Source organism: Chiroxiphia lanceolata, chromosome 19, assembly GCF_009829145.1.
Source record: "Chiroxiphia lanceolata isolate bChiLan1 chromosome 19, bChiLan1.pri, whole genome shotgun sequence".
NCBI lineage: Eukaryota > Metazoa > Chordata > Aves > Passeriformes > Pipridae > Chiroxiphia > Chiroxiphia lanceolata.
The window spans coordinates 5,613,360-5,633,228 of NC_045655.1; the positions used below are offsets into that span (position 1 = coordinate 5,613,360).

A 19,869-nucleotide genomic window follows, 5' to 3' on the forward strand; every position below is an offset into this window, starting at 1 on the left:
CACTGAAAGCATTCCAGTGAGATAAAACATTGCAGGCAATAATTTGAAACTACAGCATTGCCAGGACAGAGGGAAGGTGCTTTTTACAAACCAGGGTTTAGAAAGTCTAGTTTGAAAAGAATATGTGAATATTCACTTCTGAGTGAACTTACCAACTAGCTCCTGAGGATCTCTTTTCTCCACTTCTGAGAATTCCTGGGAGAAAGGAGGAAGAAACATATTTTAGTCAAGGTATGCATCCAACCTAAAAAGTTATGTTGTTCATTTCTTTAGAAATTTACACATTAAATCTGAGACAAAAGAATAACAATTAAGAATGAAACACAATTTATTAGATAAGAAGGCAATGTCTGTACCATGGAGAGTCAAAGCCTAATAGGATGCTTCATGTCCTTTCCAAGCTAGAGTCTAAACTTAATGAAGGAATTAAGGCATTATTTCACTGAGTCCTGGACACTCAGCTCCTTTTGAATTTTGCAGAAACTGTTGTACTTGAAGCCTTTCCTCAAAACAGATCAAACCACAGATTCTTCATTTTGGGTGACTGGTCCTTGGCACTGGGCAAGAGCCAATGTTTTGGAGCACAGTTAAGTAAATACAGTTAAGCAAGCTGGACCCAACCCACAGAAAACTACTCTAGTCCTGGGAATGCCAACCACAGGCCGGTGCAGGGTCAGCCCGATGTATTCCCTAGAGGAACACGGAAATAGCTGAGATTCTCCCAGAGCCAGAGCACCACGACTTCAGAGCAGCACCTGATCAGCCTCTCCAGGGTCCTGGGGTGCAGAGGTTTGCCAGATGTGTGTGTGTGTGTGTGTGTGGTGCCAAAATTCGTTTCTGCAGTTGCACCACTCAGGGCTTTGGCTGAAAAAACCCCCCACAGACCAAAATGCCAGGGAGTGTGTGGTGGTGATGCAGATCCTGTATTCCCATTTCCCACTGTCAGTTCTCTTGGCTGCTACCTTCCAGGCAGGATATAACCAACCTGCTCTACCAGAAACTCAAGGGTAACCTCCACTGACTTGTAGCGCTCTGCTTGGAGATCTTCCCAACGCAGCTAATCCCCACTTCAGTTGCAGATGTTTGCACCAGACTGTGCTGAGCAGGAGGCTTTATGTAGGATAAGATACTCTTCAATATGTTTTCCCCATACTGAGACCAGTGTCCAAATATTTTGGTGTTTCTGGGAGACCCCAGGAGAGTCACAAGCAATATCAAGTTCAGCACAAACAAAGTTTCTGAAACAGTACCAGCTGTATCCCAACATTGCCCTCTCCCCCCTGCCTCCCTCCCAAAGACCTTTTGTGACTCACTGGACTGTGTGTCCAAAATTCCTCAGTGCCTCCAAACACTGAAGCTATTCATTCAACCTGACACACACATAATGCTCCCTCCTTGCTGCTTAGTAACCACTCTCTCACCCCCTCCTTTACTCCATTTCCAGTCAGGTGAGAGATGCATCAGGTGAGGGGAGAGCAGCGAGGTCACCAAGCCAGATGTGGGAACAGCCTGTGCCAAATTCACTGTGAAAATCCACCTATTTTCAGAGAAGCCAAAGCCCTCTGGAAGCAGAAAAACAAATTCTTTGTGTGGCACTAACTGCTACAAGGCACTTTTTATAGCCATTCATGGAAGAAAAAAAAAAAAAAAAGGCACTATTTCTCCATTAGTACACTTGGATCACAGAAATACAAGGCTAAAGCTATTTTAGAAAAAGAAAGAAGTACACAAAGGAACATGCATCTTCTCCCTGGCCAGCTGGGGAGGCCCCAGGCCCCTCTGAGACGGACTGTAGTGTTACAGCTCCAACCCTTTGATAATGCACTTGGTGTGTGCATCAACATCTCTTCAGCAGCACAGGCAGAGAAAAATCTAAACAGAAGCATGACATTTCAAAGCAGAAAATTTATGCCAAAAGAAGTAGCTCTCTTTGGGGAGAGCACTGGACAGGAATGCAGGGAATGTGGGCTGTGTTCTCCACAAACCTACACGGACATGGTGTAGGATATAACGTGGGCAGACTCAACCACATCAAGGTGGCATTAGCACAGTGAGCTTCAGGTCACCACTGGAAAAGTGGGGACAATTCTGTGGTAACTAATGGACTGTGAGGACAAACTCAGATGAACATGCAGGCTGGAGAAGTTCACAGAGCCACAGATGCAAGGTAACATATGTCCAGGCACATACAATGACTCAGGAGCAGTAAACACACGTGGTCAGAAAGCTGCTTTATTGCCTTTAGGGGAAGAATTTGCTAGATGGGTAATTACAAGTATTTCTCGCCTTGGTTTGAGACAAGCAAATGTTTATTGAGGGAAAGGAGGGAACTGCTTGTGTTCCAACCTTGACTAAATTACATCCTGTGCTCTTATCTCTTGAAAGTTTTAAGTGGACTGAGAGGGAAGAGGAAGAGACAGGCTATATCCCTGAGCACCTCTTGATCCTTTCTCATACCCAGCACTGTATTTATTATTCCATTATCCTTCCCATCTCCTTCTACCCACTTGTTCTCTTACCATCCAAGAACACAAAGGTAAGAGAAAAAAATCCCCCAAATCACCAATATTTCTGCCAAGCAGGAACTTAAGCAACCCAGTGGCAAGCCAAATTCAGCTGCATTAGATGTGCTAAGCACCCCCAAGAATGCTGTGCTCTTATTTGGGACACTGACAGGTTTGCAAGGGTCTGTGCTGCCTTTCTGACATTTTCAGAAGCCCATTTTCAAGTCTCCTGTAGATGTCTGGACTTAGTACCAAGCATAAGCACACAATCCTCAGGAAACATGAATGAGTATGCTGAGAGATTCTTTGATGGCCCAAATCTCTCCTGTTATGTACATCAGACAAAAATGCCCAAAAATGTCAGATGTGTTAAATAGCACGTTTTAAGAATTTCCAGAATCATCAGTGAGTTTGCTTTCACCAGAAGCAAGTTTGTTCTTTAATTTGCATCCTTTAAGCCTGCCCCACTTGCAAGAGGCTAAATCAAGCCAGTCCTATCAGGCCCCACTGTGTTTTCCCCTGGCTCCCATCGCCCACACTCGTTCCACCACAGCAGCTCCAGCAAGTCTGGTCCCCACATCCCCAGGCCACAGCCAAGACATCAGAAAGCCCAGAGCTACACCAAGCAAAAGCAAACACGCTCACCAACACATCAGAGCCACACCTCACTGCCCAGGGGATATGAATTCTGCTTACTGATGATTACTGTGCACCTACACCCCCTGCTCCATCATTAACAAGCTGAAGACATCAACACAGCTTTTCATTAACTCAAACTCCTTTCAAGCCTTCAGAAAACAAAGGGATGACCGACTCCTCCTACAGTGCTTGTTCATATTTGCTCAGTTTGCTGTTGAAAACCGAGGCAAGCAGCAACAACTTGACCAAAGTTTGGCAGATGTGAGATTTAAGAAGTCCTGTTCAAACCTCTGAGTATCTACTGAAGATCCAGAGTGTAGGACAGCCTAAAAAACCCAATCACCCAAAAAGAACTGCTCTGCACTCCCTTAGGCTAAATTAAGTCTGAGACACACGTTGAATACAATGAACCAATTAGAAAAGACAGCATCTAAAAAAAAAAAAAAATCTGCAGATCTAATCTAATACACTATGTTGAATGAAATGGAGAATCACCAAGTGGAAAAATAAGGTACAATAAATACTGCACAGTTTGGTTATGAAAGCGAAGAAATATTTACGTGTGGATGAAAGATTTGTACAGGAATTCCAAAGCATTTAAACAACGGAAAATTTGGAAGGTAACTGAATTTCAAATAGGGAAGTTGCCTAAATCCATATTTAGGAAAAGGTGATCTTTTTAGATTTTTGATCTTTTATAGATTACATCACCAATACCCACCACATTGTGTATCAGTATCTCACATGAAGAGCACAAAATCAAGCAGGTAAATGGTTCCAAGCAGGGGGAAATCTCTCTATCAGAGTAAATATATGAAATTAGTAGAGATTTCAAGTATCCCAGAGCTAAAGGCAAAATTTAATGGGTTCATTTCCATATGAATTCTGAAAACCTTGTTATTTTTTTCAATAAATTAAGACTTCACTAGCAGCACCTATACTGTAAAATTTTCACAAGCACAACCTCTGAAAATCTGTGTGGAAGCATCTCTGAATTTACTTCTGCAGCCAGCCCCTTGCTACTTGCACAAAGTCAGCTTGGACACATTATTTATGCTGGAAATTCTCTCTACCATCATGAAAATACAAAACTCAGGACAAACCCCGAGTTCTGTGTTAATTTTTTTTTCTCCAGTCATTTTACCCCATCTAGCATTACATGATGATCTCTAAGAATAGCTTGACTGAGTTTAAAAAAAAAAAAAAAAAAAAAAAAGGCAGTACTGTACTTTATCATGCACTCAGCAAGTTGGTTTTCTGGCTGCCATCTCTTTTGCAGCCTTGATCTCACAAGAGCAACTGTTTAAGGGCCTAAAGCCAGAGGGCCTTGCTCCAGCAGACCCACTGAGAGGAGTCAAGGGATGCCGTGGTGGTTCAGAGCCAAGCTGGAAGAAGACTGAAAGACAAAGACAAGCAGGAGGTAGACTCCTTTCCCCTGATCTGGAGACTAATAAAGAGCAGACTCTGAAGAGCGTGCTATGGGCAAAGCCAAATTAATTAAAAAAAAAAAAAATTAAAAAAAAAAATCAAAAACCAACGAGAACCCCCCCACCACCTTTTTACCCCCCCTTCTAACTGACCACTAACATAAATCACAATTTCTGTGCCTCTAAGAACAATTGTGCACATCAGCTCACTGATAGCCAATAACAGTTATGATATTACTATTCCTTTGTGAGTTCAGGAAAAGGTTTTTCATTGTTTCCACTTTCCCAAGACAAATGCATTTTTCAAGCCCTGGACAAGGCGACGCTGCCTGCAAGAGCCTGACTGATAAGCACCCAGATTGCTGGTTTTCATGTATCATAATCAGTTAAAGAAGAGCAAGCTGAAGGGGAGTGTGTGTGTGTGCACATGAATAAGGAAGATGCTGCATTCTGGCCTCAGCTTTCACCTCACTGAGGTGAAATTCAGACCATCTTTCCAGTCCTAGAGTGTTTCCATACAGTTCATAAAAACCAGTGCCTGCTCAGGTTCCATGGAAAATAAAAACAACCAAACACAATCCTCACAGCATGGAACAGAGACTAGAGGAAGGAAGCAAAAACAATATGAATCTGAGACTGATGAATTCCAGTTTGGAAAGGCTTGCCCAGAACAGCTTTATTTAATGGAAAGAATGGACTGACTTAAAACAATGCTCGCTAAGTCCTTCCTGAAACGAGATCCATAAATCCAGTGCAACGCTCACATCCAATGTAACTGTTGGCATTAACTGTCACCACAAGGCACAAATTCAACCATCAAATTCTGGTAGAAGTAGTTGCATGTGTCAGTGCAGGTGCACTTCAAACTGCAACAGGAAGGCAGAAAAGATACAAAACCAGCCCCTGATGCTTTAACTAAGATGCAAATTGTAGGAAGTGGGGAAGTTGATGCCAGATTTGCCATTGCTTAATTGCCTTCCCAGACTTGCAGCCAACTGAGACCTCAAAAATGAAAAACTTCATTTTTCACTGACTTCCAGTTAATATTAAAAAAAAAAAAAACCTAGCTCAGAAGCTTCCACAGTACCAACCCCTCAACATTTTCTCTTTTTTTCAGAGAACTCTCTTGTGTTGCAGAATTTCTTCTCTCTCCCAACTACTTCACCTGATTGCTTGCACATAAAGTAATTTAACATCAATTTAAACTGCCACCCACAAAATTTATAGATCAGTCACACTGTTGTCAAGCAGTGGATTAGTTTGAAGATAGTATTGTAGGGAAATTTCCAGTACAGTCCTTCCACCAGTAGCCAGTGGACCTGCTGCTGCAACAGCTGTTACAGTGGATTTCTCTCATCTGAGCAAGCACCAGCAATAAGCTTTAGTAATTTCCCCCCCTCTCTACAATTCAGAATATCTCTTGTAGTCCCAACATATCAACAGCCTCATTTGGCTGAGCATGATGGAAAAAAACTATAACTTAGCATAAGGTGTTAGAAGCTGACAGAGAAGATGGTCTTGCCAGAGCAAGCAGGTGGAACGTCTACACGCAGGCAGCAAGAGAAAGACAACTCCAAACCCTGGATCATGTGCTTTTTTATTATCCTTTCTTTTTCTTTCTTTTCCTTTTTAAAGGAACATGATACCAATTATGTTCTTGCTTTTTCTACAAAGATCAGAAGTGCTAATGGGAAGAGAACACCAGGAACTTCTCATTTAATATTAAAAGTGCATGACAACCACAGTTTCATTTCTTGCTCACCAGATCTGCCTGATGTTGGTGTGCAACCAGGCTGAAGGCAAACAGGGTGCATGTCAAGTGCATTTAGAGTCTGGGGAAGAGAAGGAGAGGGAACAGAAGTACAGTGCTTTTGTTTCTCCTCCCCTCATTTTTTTCTTGTATTGTGAGAGAGGAATCCCAAGAGAAAGCTTGAAACAAGCACATTTCCTACAGCCATATCCTGTTTGCCAGCTCTGATACATAGCTCCAGGCAAAGTGCCCAGTACAGGGTAAGAAATTTAACTTAGAAAAACCTGTAGAGACCATGATCTAGATACCAATAGAAGCACAGGAGCTCAGAAATAAGCCACCATCAGAAAAAAATTATACATCTGACCCCTAGTGACACTTCGTACAGGCTTTACAAATCTACCTACTTTGAGATTCCATTGCCACAGACAAATAGGGAAGGAAGAACAAGTCATGAAAGAGTCAACTCCTGAGACATTCCTTAAGCATCTTATCAAAATAAAGAACTTGTGTAGCTGGCACTGCCTTTTACTTTTCCAGCTAAATGAAGTCGAAAAATCCACATTCATTAATGAAATGAAAAAAACACCGAAAAATCTCAACCTGGCAAAACATTTCAGTGAGAAAATGCTTTAGAAGGGAAGCATTCATAGAATAAAGCCTTTAAATAGCTTCTTTGAAACTTGACTCCATTCACCTGACATATGCTATCTCAATATTTGACAAAGATTATTTGTTAGGAGTAATTTCCAGTCAAGGAACTGTGTGCCAGAGCTTTTGCTTTCCATGTGGAGGTGGAGTCAATAACATCTGCCTTATGATGAACCCTGCTCCCAAATCCACCTGCACAGCCCACGGGAGCACAAGAGCTGCAGCCCAGAGCACAGCTCCCAGCAGGCTCCCCTGAAGCCACCATGGTAGAGGTGCCTTGCCCTGCAGAGCCCACAAATTCTGCTTCCAAGTCACTTTTGCTTCCTACAGGGAAACAGGAATTCAGGGGTGAAGTATCAGCACCACCACCATGTGACAGGGCGGAGGTGTCAAGCTACTTGGATGATTTTATTTTTTTACAGCTTGCTGCAGTGCAGAATCGAGCAGAAGGGAAAGCTGGGCTGGGAAAAATCTGAAGCCTCACAGCAGCAAAGGAAGGGCTCAGGAGAGCTGACAAAATTAACTTCTTGCACAAGCTTTCTTCCCTAGTACATAGTACTAAAAATTCTTCACGCTTTGGAAGCAAGGAGTAAGAGCAAGTAACCTCACTGGGACATGCTCTCCTCTGTGAATGGATCCCACAGAGTTTTTACAGATTTTGCTCCTTCTGGACCCAGAACAGGGCAGCTGGAAGAAGCTATTTTCAGATATTCGCTGGTATTTGAGGCAATCCTCCATCTGTGCTGACTGCTCAGACTCTCACTGTGACATGCACCGACAGGCACACTCAGAACAGCCCCTTTCAGCACAGCAGACAGAAATCATTGCAACCACACAGCTGCACTCGGAGAACTCAGACCTTTATCAGGTGAAATGTGTGAGGGGAAGCAGCTCCAGAAAGGACTTTTCTTCAAGTTTAAAGACAAACAGAAAAAGCCTGGCTCTTCCTTTGGAGAGAGGCAAGCCACACCTGTGTCAGTAATCCCTGGTATTTAGCACTGCAGGGAGTGAAGACTCTGCCACAACATGTATGCCCGGCGGGGAGGAAGGAACAAGCATGTCCACGGACATGTCTCATCTTCCAAACAGCTCCAGAACTGGATGCAAGCCAGGAGCTCTACATTAGGTATTCCAGCTTCAGAGACCAACAATGCTGGATCTGTCTCCCTCTCAGACAGAGCTGGAGACAGCAGTCCGTGTGGCAAGGGGGTAAAATAATTCAAGATGCCAAATGCTATTTTTTTTTCATGCATGCGAAACAACCTTAACTGCCCCTGATATTCTCTGGCAATAACTAAAGTTTACCTAGTTAAAAATAGGAACCAGGTATCAGCTGGTTTCATGCCTGGGCACTCACTGCAGAGAAACAGCACTTACAGCTGAGTTACCTCTACTACACTGCCAAACTCCCTGGTTTTCTCCACAGAGCTCTGAAAATCCACGTGTGAAACCTAAAATGAGGGGAAAATACAAAGAGCTGGAAGCACAGTTGGCATTTTACACAATTATATTAAAAGGAATTTAAAACACAGCAAAAGATGAATCTGAGGCTGCAGTGCTTATCACTGGCACCTTCAGGCTGTGCTCCCAGGCAAAGGAATGAGTGAGGAAACAAACCACTGGAGATCTAACCTTGGCCCCAGCCCTGGAACCTGCACAGTTCATGCTTTCAAAGTGTTTACAAAAAGGTATGCTCACAGCTATGCATAATAAAGGCCATTTTAATGATACAACCTTTCCCAAGCATACTTTTCCCCTTCTTTGGAGCAAAATAATTATACCTGAGATGAAAGTTAATGAGTAGGCTCAAGCATTTTTTGAGAACCTGGCTTGACAAATGTATGTTGAATTCAGAAAAAATTAATATGCCTTATCAAAATAGGACTTAATTTCATGGATTACATTACTGCACACACACCCATTTACTGGTTCTTAGCACTTACCACTTTTATTTTAAATCAAGATAATTTTGGTATTTAAACAAACAGGCTAATGGGCAGGCAAGATAAAATAAAACCACTGCAGTCAAAAGCCTCTAAGTATTAGTACACACCTACACATCATAACACAGTAAAATTACTTTACAGGTATGCTGGATCAATAAAAGCCAAGCATAATAAAGAGTTGATGCTTATCAAGAGGTGGTACTCAGACATGCTTAGAAAATTTGACAGCCTTCTGCTAGATCCCAGTTTGGTTGCCTCAAGGATGCAGAGGGGACCCTTAAAACAAAACCAGAAATGGAAAACATCAAAGTAGCCACCTGCTTTGAAAAACTGCTGCCATGTGTCAGGCATTCACTTGCCAAGGGAGTGGCAAATTTCTTAGTTTTCCTGCACTGGCTGGTCCTGATACCACAATCAAGGCTCAAGAGTTAATGATTTCCCTCTGTGAAAGCTCCAGGAGCCAAAGCTGCAGGGCTGGGCTCTGGCCTTGATCAACACTTGCAACCTGCTATTCATCCAGCCCTACAATGTGAAGCACAGAACCCCTCAGGTGAGGCTTGGAGCACAAGGTCAGTGTTTTGTTTAAGGTTGATTTTCCTTCTTCCTGCAGGGCTGGTCCACTTAGTGAGCTCTGAAGGCTTGTATCTTGTTACTGCATCAGGGCTGTAACCAGAGCCAGCTGCTGGCCAGAGCCCAAACAACCTGCACTGGCTGCACAGCCTGTTAACCCTCCTCATTCCAAACCAGCACTGCCAGCAGAACACCAAACTTCAGATCCACTTCCACAACATCCTTCATTCCGTACCCACAGCTCCATCATCTGGGGAAAGGACACAAAACTCATCCAGGCTGTGGGATTCCATCTTTTGAACACCATGCCTTTGCCAACAGCTTCTGTTGATGGGGTTTTTTCTCTTCTAAGCAGAAGGCTTTGTTTCTGAAGTGCTTTTAAGGCAGATGCTTATTTACAATTGGTGACTGCTCAGGTAAAAGCAGGGAACCCTAAAGGGATCCTGATCATTAACAAACACGTCCTGTCCCAGAGCCTGAGCACATCCATCCAGAGTGAATTTTGGAAGAGCAATTAAGTTCTACCTAGATTTGAATCTCCAGTCTTCCATGAGTGCCTGCAGCACTTCAAAATGCAGATACAGGATGCAATATATCTGAATTTGCTGCTTAAAGAGGAGAATTCTGCTTTTTGCTGCAAGCACACAAGGTTTGGGAATAATTCACAGATGCTCAGTAACAGTGAATTGTGAATTCCAGAAGTCTGCTCTGGAATAATGCTTTCAGATGACTGATGAAGCTCAAATATTCTCCTATTCCTGGCACACACCTTCCCCCAAACAGGTGCATAGAAAATTCTCCACCATCTCACCGAGAGCAGACAGAAAACAGCAGTCTGACATCACAATGCTGGAATTTAAAAGTCTTATAATGACTTGCTCCTTGGCAAAAAAATAACCCACAGGAAAGCTGCAGCCCCAAGTAGCCCTTTTTATTGGCTTTCCCTCTGGAGAGGAACAAGGGCTGTACAGACAGACAGATGCACCTTCACCGAGGCCAATAAGGGCAAACACCCTGGAATCAAGATAAAAAACTGAGATAAACAAACTCCACAGGAGGGGTAAAAGTATCTTCCCAGTGGGGTTTTTTTGAGACAGGCTACAAATTCCACTCTTCCCATCATCACTTTACCAAACAGTTTTTATATCATTCCCCACTTTCTGTGTCCTCAGTCTATACCCACAACTGACACCAACTGGACCTTCTGGAGGTTTTGTGTCTGGTACCATCCAAGTGCAGGATGAGGCCAAATCAGAGGATCCACCAGCAACAGGGGAACTCCTCCACACAACCTGGATCAAGTGTCCTGGTCAATTATTCCTGATATAATCTCAAAGTTGCTCATTCACAATATGTACATTATGTACAAAGAAGCAAAACACCAGAAAAAAAAAAAGGCTGAATGTGTATTCAGGGCTTGAAATGACTACAATTAACTGATGAACTGCAAAGGTTTTTTCTCATTCATGCATTTTAAAGGATTCAGACCCTGGAAAAGCCCTAACCACATATTAAGGGCCTGGGATATCTATTTGAACATGTTTCCAGATCTCTGATGTCTCCATGAAACTGATAAGAGCAATCACAGCTACAGCACTCTGCTGGGACAAAACAAAGTTACCCAAAAGTGCCAGCAAGTTATAACCAAGGGCCTCACTTTTTGCTGCACTTTGGATTTACAGTAACTACAACACTTGCAAGTTGTCATAGATATCGCAAGCTCAAAGCAGCGAGGAAGACCGAGGAGAACACTGCCACTTGGTGGAAAAAGGGGATAGGAAACATTTGCAACTGCTCCAAGTAAAACCGATTTTACAAAGATGTTCCATCTCCCTCCCCATCCCAAGTGAATTTCTTAACAGCATGGCTGGTGCAACTCCACCAGTGTCCCTGGAATGCCTCACACACCCACACCTGCTCTGCTACAGCCACCTCTCCCCAAGTGCCAGCTGCCTGTTTAGCTAGAATTCAAAAAAAAAATACCCCAAAAGGCCAGAGGAGACAATTCCCTTTTTTACTTATGTATGAAGACATCTATTAAGGATGATATGGAAGTCTGAAACTGCTGAGTTTCAGACTCAGTTCAGATTTGCCTCCCTGCTACTCTTCTCAAATCCTCACCTTTCACACCATGCTGGGATGGCAGAAATTACATTTTACCTTTCTTTTTATTTATTTTTACTTATTTATTAAATTTAATTTACATTTTCAGTTCTTGCAGAGTCTGCCCAACACATCAAATGCCTTTTTTTTTCCCCAGTGTTTCTTTGCTTGCCCACTGAAGCTGAAATGCTGCTCTGTGGCCACGTGGAGCTCTTCTCCAGAAGCACAAAATGCACCTGGACAGCAGCACATACAACTCACTGAAACCAAGAGGCTTTTTTAAAAAGCCAACATGAAATGACAGCAAGATATTAAAGCAGTAGCCACCCAATTCAGTGGTAAGATTTCTGAAATGCATCATCATTCAGACAAGAGCTACTACAGTCCCAATTTCATTCTTTCTCCCTCTGCCAGATCTATTCTCCATTGCCCTGAAGTCCTACAGCACTTCTTTAAAAGTGAAATGAGACTCTTGCTACAGGGCCCTACAACAAGAGGTTGTGGTGATGTACAGCAAATTTATCTTTTAAGGAAAACCTGTATTTTTCTTTCACAGCACACATCTGAATCCAGCAGTTTTTACAGAAACATCTTGCTAGCATGTTTACAAGGGCCAAAAATATTGAAGTAGAAAAAGGATAAAAGTGGGAGATTACCTTTTCCTGTTTTCCAAAAAAAAAAAAAAAAATTTTTCTTGCCACAGGAAGGGGAACAGTGCATTCCATTTCCAATGGATGCCAAAGGCACTGGTGATATTTCACACACTGAGACTTTACCAGCTGCAGTGCAGCTGCCAAGATTTTCAACTGCAGAAACCTGGAAGAAGGTGCTGCTATAAAACTAACTCAAGTAGAACAGCTAAACATATTCATTTGCCTTGATTTTATCCTATCAAAGCTCTGTGGTAAATTAAATGCTCTACAGAATTTCACTTTGCAGCACAGTCCTCTGGCTTTTGTAGCAGAGTTTAGAGACTGTCTGCATCCTTGAGGAAGCTGCTGGATAAAATAAATGCCCTTGCAATTGTTAATCACTCAGTATCCCACAAGACTGCTTGTATTGAGCTCACATAAAAATTTAAGCACTCTATAAAGTTTCATATGGATTTGGTCTTTTGTCTTCCAGCTTTTAGCCTGACCTATGTTCCTGTGTGCTGTTAAACACCTGCTGCTCAGCAGAAATAGGGTGTAAACCCAAGGCAAAGATGATTTCAACTATTTTTGATAGCTATCACCTGGGGATCTTATTTCATTTCTTAAAATTTTAAATACAACCTTTACAAAACTGCTTCATTGAGAAGAACAGAGTTAAGGACAGAGACAACTGAATTGATTTTGATATATTTTATGACTTCTAAGAGCATAAGATTAATTATTCATTAAGTTGTTCTAAATGAAATATTCCAACTAAAACTGCTCATAACAGAATTCTGTAAGCTCTGTACTGAATGCTACATCTCCCAGATCACTGCAAGACAGCTGAGCTGCTGTCAGACAACCTACCTCAGATCTAGTGCACGAGAGGACTAAATTCATGAATGCAGAACTTGCTTATGATCAGTCTGTTAACTACCTTTGGCAGAAGCCAGAACTAAAGTCAAAAAATCATGTTAAAGCTACAAAAGCAAAGTGTGGAACTATCTACAGGTCACAAACAAACACCAAGCCATGCTGTTAAGAACTATTCCTCTTGTACTGAACTTCCCCCCCACCACACCACCACACTTTCAAATACCTTTAGGTCACCAGCCTCAGGTTTTTCAGTCTCTGAATCGTCATCTTCCTACAAGACAAGAATTTACAGGATTAAGCTTAAAGAGCAGGCCTGGCAAGTAACTGCACTTACAGCAAAGGGCTCGTGTTCAGCAGCCCAGCAGAAGTCCAAGCCCCTTTCCAGGGAAGGCAGTTTTACCCCACCCACTCGTGACCAGCGAACAAGTCCTACAGTCAAAGGAAGAAGTGTTTGTTTGGTTTGAGGGGAGTTTGTAGGCAAAAACATCACTGAGTAGCAGATGTCCCCTGCAAAACTCATGCAGCTCCAGAATGCTCAGAACTAGACAACAGGAAGCAACAGAACTGGGGAAAAAAAAGCATTTGTCATTTGGTAACTCTGATTCCTTCCAGTGGCAGACGGGCTTTTGGTGGTGTTCCAGTTCAGCAGTACCCACAGAAAAAGCAGCATTTGCAAGACCTGTGATACTCTCAAGCATCAGCAACACACACAGGACACATGGCTGGCCTGCCACCAAACCACACATGCAGGCTTGGAGAGCACCAAGGTCCAAGGATCTGGTGATCCAGCAGACACCACATCTTCCTTGTGAGCGTGGAGCTCCCGTGGCCTCGCTTGCTGATGACATGAACCTCCACAGAAGGGAGCTACTGACAAACTGCAGTGTTTTAGGGAACAGACTCCATTTTTTTTTTTTTCTAGCCAGAAATGAAACAAAGAACTGGGCAAATTTCTGCCCTGTGAGAGCTTAAAACACTGAACACAGCCTCATGTGAAAATCTACACCACGTGAGAAGTAAGCTCCAGGTTTGGTCCCCTTGCTGTCCCACTGCTCTGGGAGCTCCCTCACTGGGGATCCTACAGGCACCTGCCTTTCTAGACAAATACATACTCTGGGTTCAAAAGAAGTTCGAGGAGCAGAAATTGTTTTTCGTGTTCAAACAACTCAGCAGAATGTTTTTTCCTTGAAACTTTGCCACAGATTTCAACGTTGGCCCTAAAACAAGAACTTGGTGTTTCAGCTTCAAAAGGAAAACAAAGAAACAAATAATAAATGCAAGTGAAAGGAAGAGTTTATAAGAAACCACCTCAGAGTGTTAGTACACAAGAAAGTTCTCCCAAGGCAGGCTAGAGACTGACCACACAATAATGTCAATAAGTTTTAATTGCCTGAGTTAAGATGCCTCTGCCACAAAAGTGAGACACCAAACTCCTTCACTTCAGTTACTCTTCAGCTTCTTTCTGAAAGATGCACATTGGACAATAATTCAGTCTTAACTGTCAAAGTTTAATTACAGTGAGTCTGTAACTAGAAAAGAACTGTAGTACTAAGTAACTTGGTGTTTATCACAAGTGAGGTTTCAATTCCCTCCACAGTCCCACCTACATTATACTGGTAAAAGTAATTTTCATCAAAGCAATAATGGGTTGAATGATTCATGTTGTGGACAGGTAACTGAAACAGCTCTCCTAACCTAGCAGGGGGTATCACTAAAACAACATTAACAAACAAAGCAGAAGCACTGAGAACTGCTTTTGGAAAAAAAAAGGCTTTTCAGTCACTATTAAGGTTGATAAAATAAGCACTGAGTTTAGATCAAAACCCAACCTGAGTCCAACTCATCCTGCTTTCTAAAGACAACTCATAACCAATATGAGCCACTGGCACAGCAATGGCAAGGAAGTTTTCAATTCTGCTCAGAGAATATTTAATGCAAAAAAACCCAGGCATTGCTCTTCTGCAACAAAGCTGGACAGAAAGTACCCCGTGTAACCTGCAGTGTAACCACAGTTCCATGGCTGACACCAGAGTGACTAATGGATTGTCATCACTTGAACAGCAACCTACACCTCCCAGATGATGGCACAGCTGCAACCTGCACTAAAAACTGTGTGCGTAACAAAGCTACTCCACATATAAGCCATTTACAGTGCTCACTAAACACAGTTCATCACACCCAGGGCTTTCTTTGAACTAAAGAGACCTCAGTGAAGGAGGTTCTACGAGTGCTGGATATAAAAAGAAGAATCCCTAAAGCAGTAAAGAAGCTTCAGTGCTTTGCTAAGCCAGATGCCAGGGGCAACAGAACAAAACTAAAAGCAAGAACAAGACACTGACAAATTTCTTGTCTGCTCCTTGGGCAAACAGATGGCAGGAACAGTGAGTGTCTCCTCAGGGTCTGATCTAACATACACAGAGTAGAGCTCAGTGAGGAAAGGTTGTAGAAACACCCCTGAGCTTTTTTACTATGGGTAGAAGAAAGAACTAGAACAGGAACAAGATAAAACTTCTAGTGGTAAGAAAAAGTTTGGTGAGAAAAAAAGCAGACAAATTCCCCCTTTCCCCCCCAAACTTCTTGTTTCTCTCACACAGACAGAAGACAGAACTACAGATCCTTTCGTGTGTTACAGCTGCACCCCCAGGGTGTGAGTCCATGCCCTGTCTCACCACACATTAGTTATCCCAGTGTTCAGGTGATGCCAGACACGTGCCATGCACCTGAGACAGACAAAAGCCACTCACATGGACACAGGACACTCACACCAAGGTAACCTGATGCAGTGAGTGGACTGAGTTATGCACAGAATAATAACTTAAGACACCGCAGAACTTTATTCTTTTTAATCCACCAGCTGACAGTGTGGTCCTCTTGAAAGGTTTTCATATGTGCCAACTATGCTTAAGGAATAATTTCTATTTGGTGTGGCTGTAACAGCCTTTTTCCCACAAAAGAGTCAAACGACACCAACACAGTCACGAGCAACACGAGCTGTGCCAAGCTGCAGAGGGGCTCCAAGGCAAATGCTTTGCACTTGAAAACAACGTGGACAGGAGCATTTGGAAAGTGCTGAAACCCACACCAGGAGTCACATATTCCGGGTTCCATCACAGGTCACTACTCAGGGTTTTTTTTTTTTTTTTTTGGAGAGAGAGTAAAGCCTCTGCAACGTGTGCGAGGGATCACGGGAGGTACTTACTGACTGCCTGCTGTTCTCATCGTCCTCCTCTTCGTACCCTTCCTCGTCCCCATCCACGCGGGTGAAGTCATCTTCTCCGTACCCAACTGAGACCAGGCCTCCTTTCTCACCTGAAGAAGAAGAAAGGTAAATCACGAGGCGAAAGGGGAGGTGGCAGCGAGCGGCGGCGAGTGGGGCCTTCCCCCCACAATGGGGAAGGCGCCGGGCCGAGGTGGGCCGCGCGCGGGGGGAACCCTGGCGCCCTGGCCCGCCAGCTGCCCTGGGCCCCCTGCCCACTGCCCGCCCTCACCCGCAGGCGCTCCCCCGTCGCTCCCCGCCGTGCCGGCCTCGCTGTCCGACTCCGGGTCCGAGTCCTCGGCGTAAACCGCCAGCGAGGACAGGACGCTGCGCTTCGCCGCCGCCATCTTCCGCCCCGCCCGCGGGGGCGCTTCCGGCGCGCCGCGATGACGCGAGGGGCGGTCGCCATGGCAACACCGCCCTTCTTCCGCCCGCACCGGGCTCCGGGGGCACCGGGCAGGCTCCGCGCTCACGGGCAGGGGGAGAAATCGCTCATCGAGGCGGAGCGGGGGCTTTAGGGGAGGAGGGGGGGGGGGGAATAAAAGGGGCGCGGGCTGGTTGTTGTGGGTGCGGGTCTTTTAAGAGAAGCTCTTGACGTCATCTTGTGGCGCCGCGACAGCACCTGCCGGGTTGTGAGCGAGTGTGAGCGTGCGGAGCGGGGCTGGGACGGGGCGGGGGTGGGACCGGGGAGAAGGGCACAGCCCCTGTGAAGGGGGTGGGTGGGAAAGACCCGCCTTCCCCCCCGTGTCGGATGCAGGCGGGTTTGGGGGGCAGCGAGTCACCCCCGCTCTGCTGTGCCCGACCCGTGCCCCGTGGGGTCTCAGAGCAAACTATATTGGGGTACCCTTCAGTGAGGGGCCTGGGTGAGCACCCCGGAGGCCCCAGAGAAGGGGGGAGCGTGGCGGGGCAGCCCCGGGGGAGGCGGTGCAGGCGGCGGTGGGACGGGGCAGGGAAAGGTGGCAGCGCTCGGACGAGCTCTGGTTCCTCTCGCAGAGTCCCCAGGATGAGCAGGGAGGCTCCCTCGGGCCTGGAGGGCAGGGTGAGGAAAACACTGCGGAAGGTCTTCGGGTTCGAGTCCTTCAAGACTCCCCTGCAGGAGAGCGCGACCATGACTGTGGCGAGAGGTGAGGCCTGGCATCGGAGAGCTGTGGAACACGGCTGCTTGTCCTTCTTCCCGTAGGGGTGACACTGCAGGAGCTGGGATTGTGCTTGTTGTGAGGAAACTAATCTAAGCAGGATCACCTGGCCCTCCAAGCCCTCCTCTGCTCTGATGTGGTTTTGGTGGCACAGGAACACGAGCACGTGCTGTGCACAAGCTCTGCCTCTTCTCCTTTCATTGGTTTCTTAACATCACTGTTGCATCAACCAGGAAATAGGAAACTTAAGGTGCACCTGCCAGCACGTTCATGGTCAGATGAGGTCAAAACTCTTTACATTTATACCTTTTCAGAGTAAAAGTGCCCTCATGTTAGAGACAATACCAGTAGAAGACTTGATGTCCTGACATGGTTGATCTCTGTTCTCTGAACCACGAGGCCATTGTCAGAAATGTGGTTTTGCTGGTGTTAATGTACCTCCCAACACCCTGCTGGGGGTGGGACAGGCAGCTCACACAGACAAGCTGCCAGCTTCCCCAGCAGCTCTTACAGTGTGAATCAGAAAAGTGCCCAACTCAGGGTATAATCGCAGTTTTCACTGATCACCATTTGCTGTTGACAACAGAGCAGCCAACAGCAGAGTTCTGTGTGCAGGGTGTCCCTGCCTGTTAACATGGTGTCACTGGCACCTCCCTGCCCTCAGGTTGGTGCTGGTCAGTGCAGTGACAGTTGCTCAGTGTGTGAGATTATCTGTGTGGTTGAGATTTCCAAACCCTTTGTATGAGGGACCTTTCTGGGAAGAGGATTTGTAAAGGTCTGTCATGGGGCTGGTAATCTGGTAACTGAAGGTCTGTAAAAATGAATGGAAGCAGCTCCTCTGGAAGAGATTCAGCACGAATAACTCGTTTAACTTCTCTTTATCTTGGTTTCTGTGTAACTTCTGGCACTTTTGTACAGCTGTTTCTAAATGTTTGCAAAGCAATCAGAGACTCTTTGAAGGAAAGCACTGCAGGCATGCAAAGTATTGCTGTGCTTTTAGAACCTAAAATGGAGTGTCTTTTGTTGATTATGCCACACAGTACATGCACACACATTCTGTTCTCACACACTACAAGCCCTTCTGTCCAACCCCTCCACTCTGAGCCCCGGGAACTCCCCACCACTCAGTGGCCTTGAGCTTTCTCCTGTTGTTTTTGCAGGTGAGAAGGATGTCTTTGTGTGCATGCCCACAGGGGCAGGGAAATCCCTGTGCTACCAGCTTCCTGCAGTTCTGGCAGTGGGCATCACCATTGTCATTTCACCTCTGATTGCACTGATTCAGGTAACTGTCTCCTGTTAGCTGTGGAAAAGCAGCCAGGGAAGGGGTTTGGGAGACTGGAAGCACGGCTGCCTCTTGTCTTTCTGCTCATGAGTCTGCAATTCACCTGCCTCTGGATGCTCTTGATGTCTCAGTGTGTTTTCCTTACCCTGGTGATAAGCGAGGAGAGCAGAGTATCTCTGGTATGATGCTTTACAGTTCTCTAAAAGGATGGGTTTTTTCTTTAATAATAACATGATGGCTTTTATAACTCAGCCTTCCTCCCTTTTCTCCACTTGTCTGTCACCTCCTGGGTGTTAGAGAGAAGTAGCATAGCAGAGTAACTCAAATGGACCAAAAGATGGATCTTTCTTGGTGCTGGTGTCTTTCTTTATTTCCACTTGCTTTTCATTTAGTTTTAGTTTTGTATTTGCTCTAGGATCAAGTGGATCACCTGCTGGCTCTGAAGATCAAAGCCTGCTCTCTGAACTCCAAACTGTCTGCCCAGGAGAAGAAGACCATCCTGGCTGACTTAGCAAGTGAGAAGCCCCAAGTAAAGCTCCTGTACATCACCCCAGAGATGGCAGCTGCCTCTTCCTTCCAGCCAACACTGAACTCTCTGGTGTCCAGGAACCTCCTGTCCTACCTGATCATAGATGAGGCTCATTGTGTGTCCCAGTGGGGACACGATTTCCGACCCGACTACCTGCGCCTGGGCGCTCTGCGCACCCGCATCCCCGGCACGCCCTGTGTTGCCCTGACTGCCACTGCCACCAGGCAGGTCCAGGAGGACATCGTGGCAGCTCTCAAGCTAAAGCAGCCACTTTCCACGTTTAAGACTCCTTGCTTCAGATCCAACTTGTTCTATGATGTGCAGTTCAAAGAGCTCTTGGCTGATCCTTACGCCAACTTGAAGGATTTCTGTCTGAAGGCGCTCGAAGTGAAGGACACCACTGGGGTAGGTTTTACCTTTAGGGAAGGAGGCTAAACTGGACAAAATCTGTCTGAATGGTCACTGATATTCCAGTGGTTGGTACGGCCCTGCCAGGTCTGTGGCAGGGAAGGAGGAGGTCCCAGGAAGGAAAGTGATAATGTATATTTTCTAAGTCCTCTAAAAG

At 45.1% G+C, this 19,869-nt stretch overlaps 2 protein-coding genes across 5 annotated transcripts in view; one reads left to right on the plus strand and one right to left on the minus strand.

The window, feature by feature from the left end:
* Window positions 1–16,736, minus strand: part of SAP30BP (SAP30 binding protein) — a 30,115-nt gene extending 13,379 nt beyond the window's left edge. Inside the window, exons 1-4 of one of the 2 annotated variants that reach the window (XM_032706362.1) lie at window positions 16,590–16,736; window positions 16,301–16,410; window positions 13,325–13,372; window positions 153–195 (exon numbers count right to left, since the gene is read on the minus strand). In XM_032706362.1, coding sequence (XP_032562253.1) covers window positions 153–195; window positions 13,325–13,372; window positions 16,301–16,410; window positions 16,590–16,704 — 316 coding nt within the window. In that variant the 5' untranslated portion in view covers window positions 16,705–16,736. The remainder of the gene's footprint in view (window positions 1–152; window positions 196–13,324; window positions 13,373–16,300; window positions 16,411–16,589) is intronic. The other variant, XM_032706363.1, reaches the window with a different exon arrangement.
* A 160-nt stretch (window positions 16,737–16,896) lies between these two features.
* RECQL5 (RecQ like helicase 5) overlaps window positions 16,897–19,869 on the plus strand; it is a 37,239-nt gene continuing 34,266 nt past the window's right edge. For 2 of the 3 annotated variants that reach the window (XM_032706358.1, XM_032706361.1), the window contains exons 1-4: window positions 16,897–16,999; window positions 17,351–17,481; window positions 18,654–18,775; window positions 19,191–19,709. In XM_032706358.1, the coding sequence (XP_032562249.1) occupies window positions 17,361–17,481; window positions 18,654–18,775; window positions 19,191–19,709 (762 nt within the window). In that variant the 5' untranslated portion in view covers window positions 16,897–16,999; window positions 17,351–17,360. Of the gene's footprint in view, window positions 17,000–17,084; window positions 17,221–17,350; window positions 17,482–18,653; window positions 18,776–19,190; window positions 19,710–19,869 lie in introns of those variants that run through there. The other variant, XM_032706359.1, reaches the window with a different exon arrangement.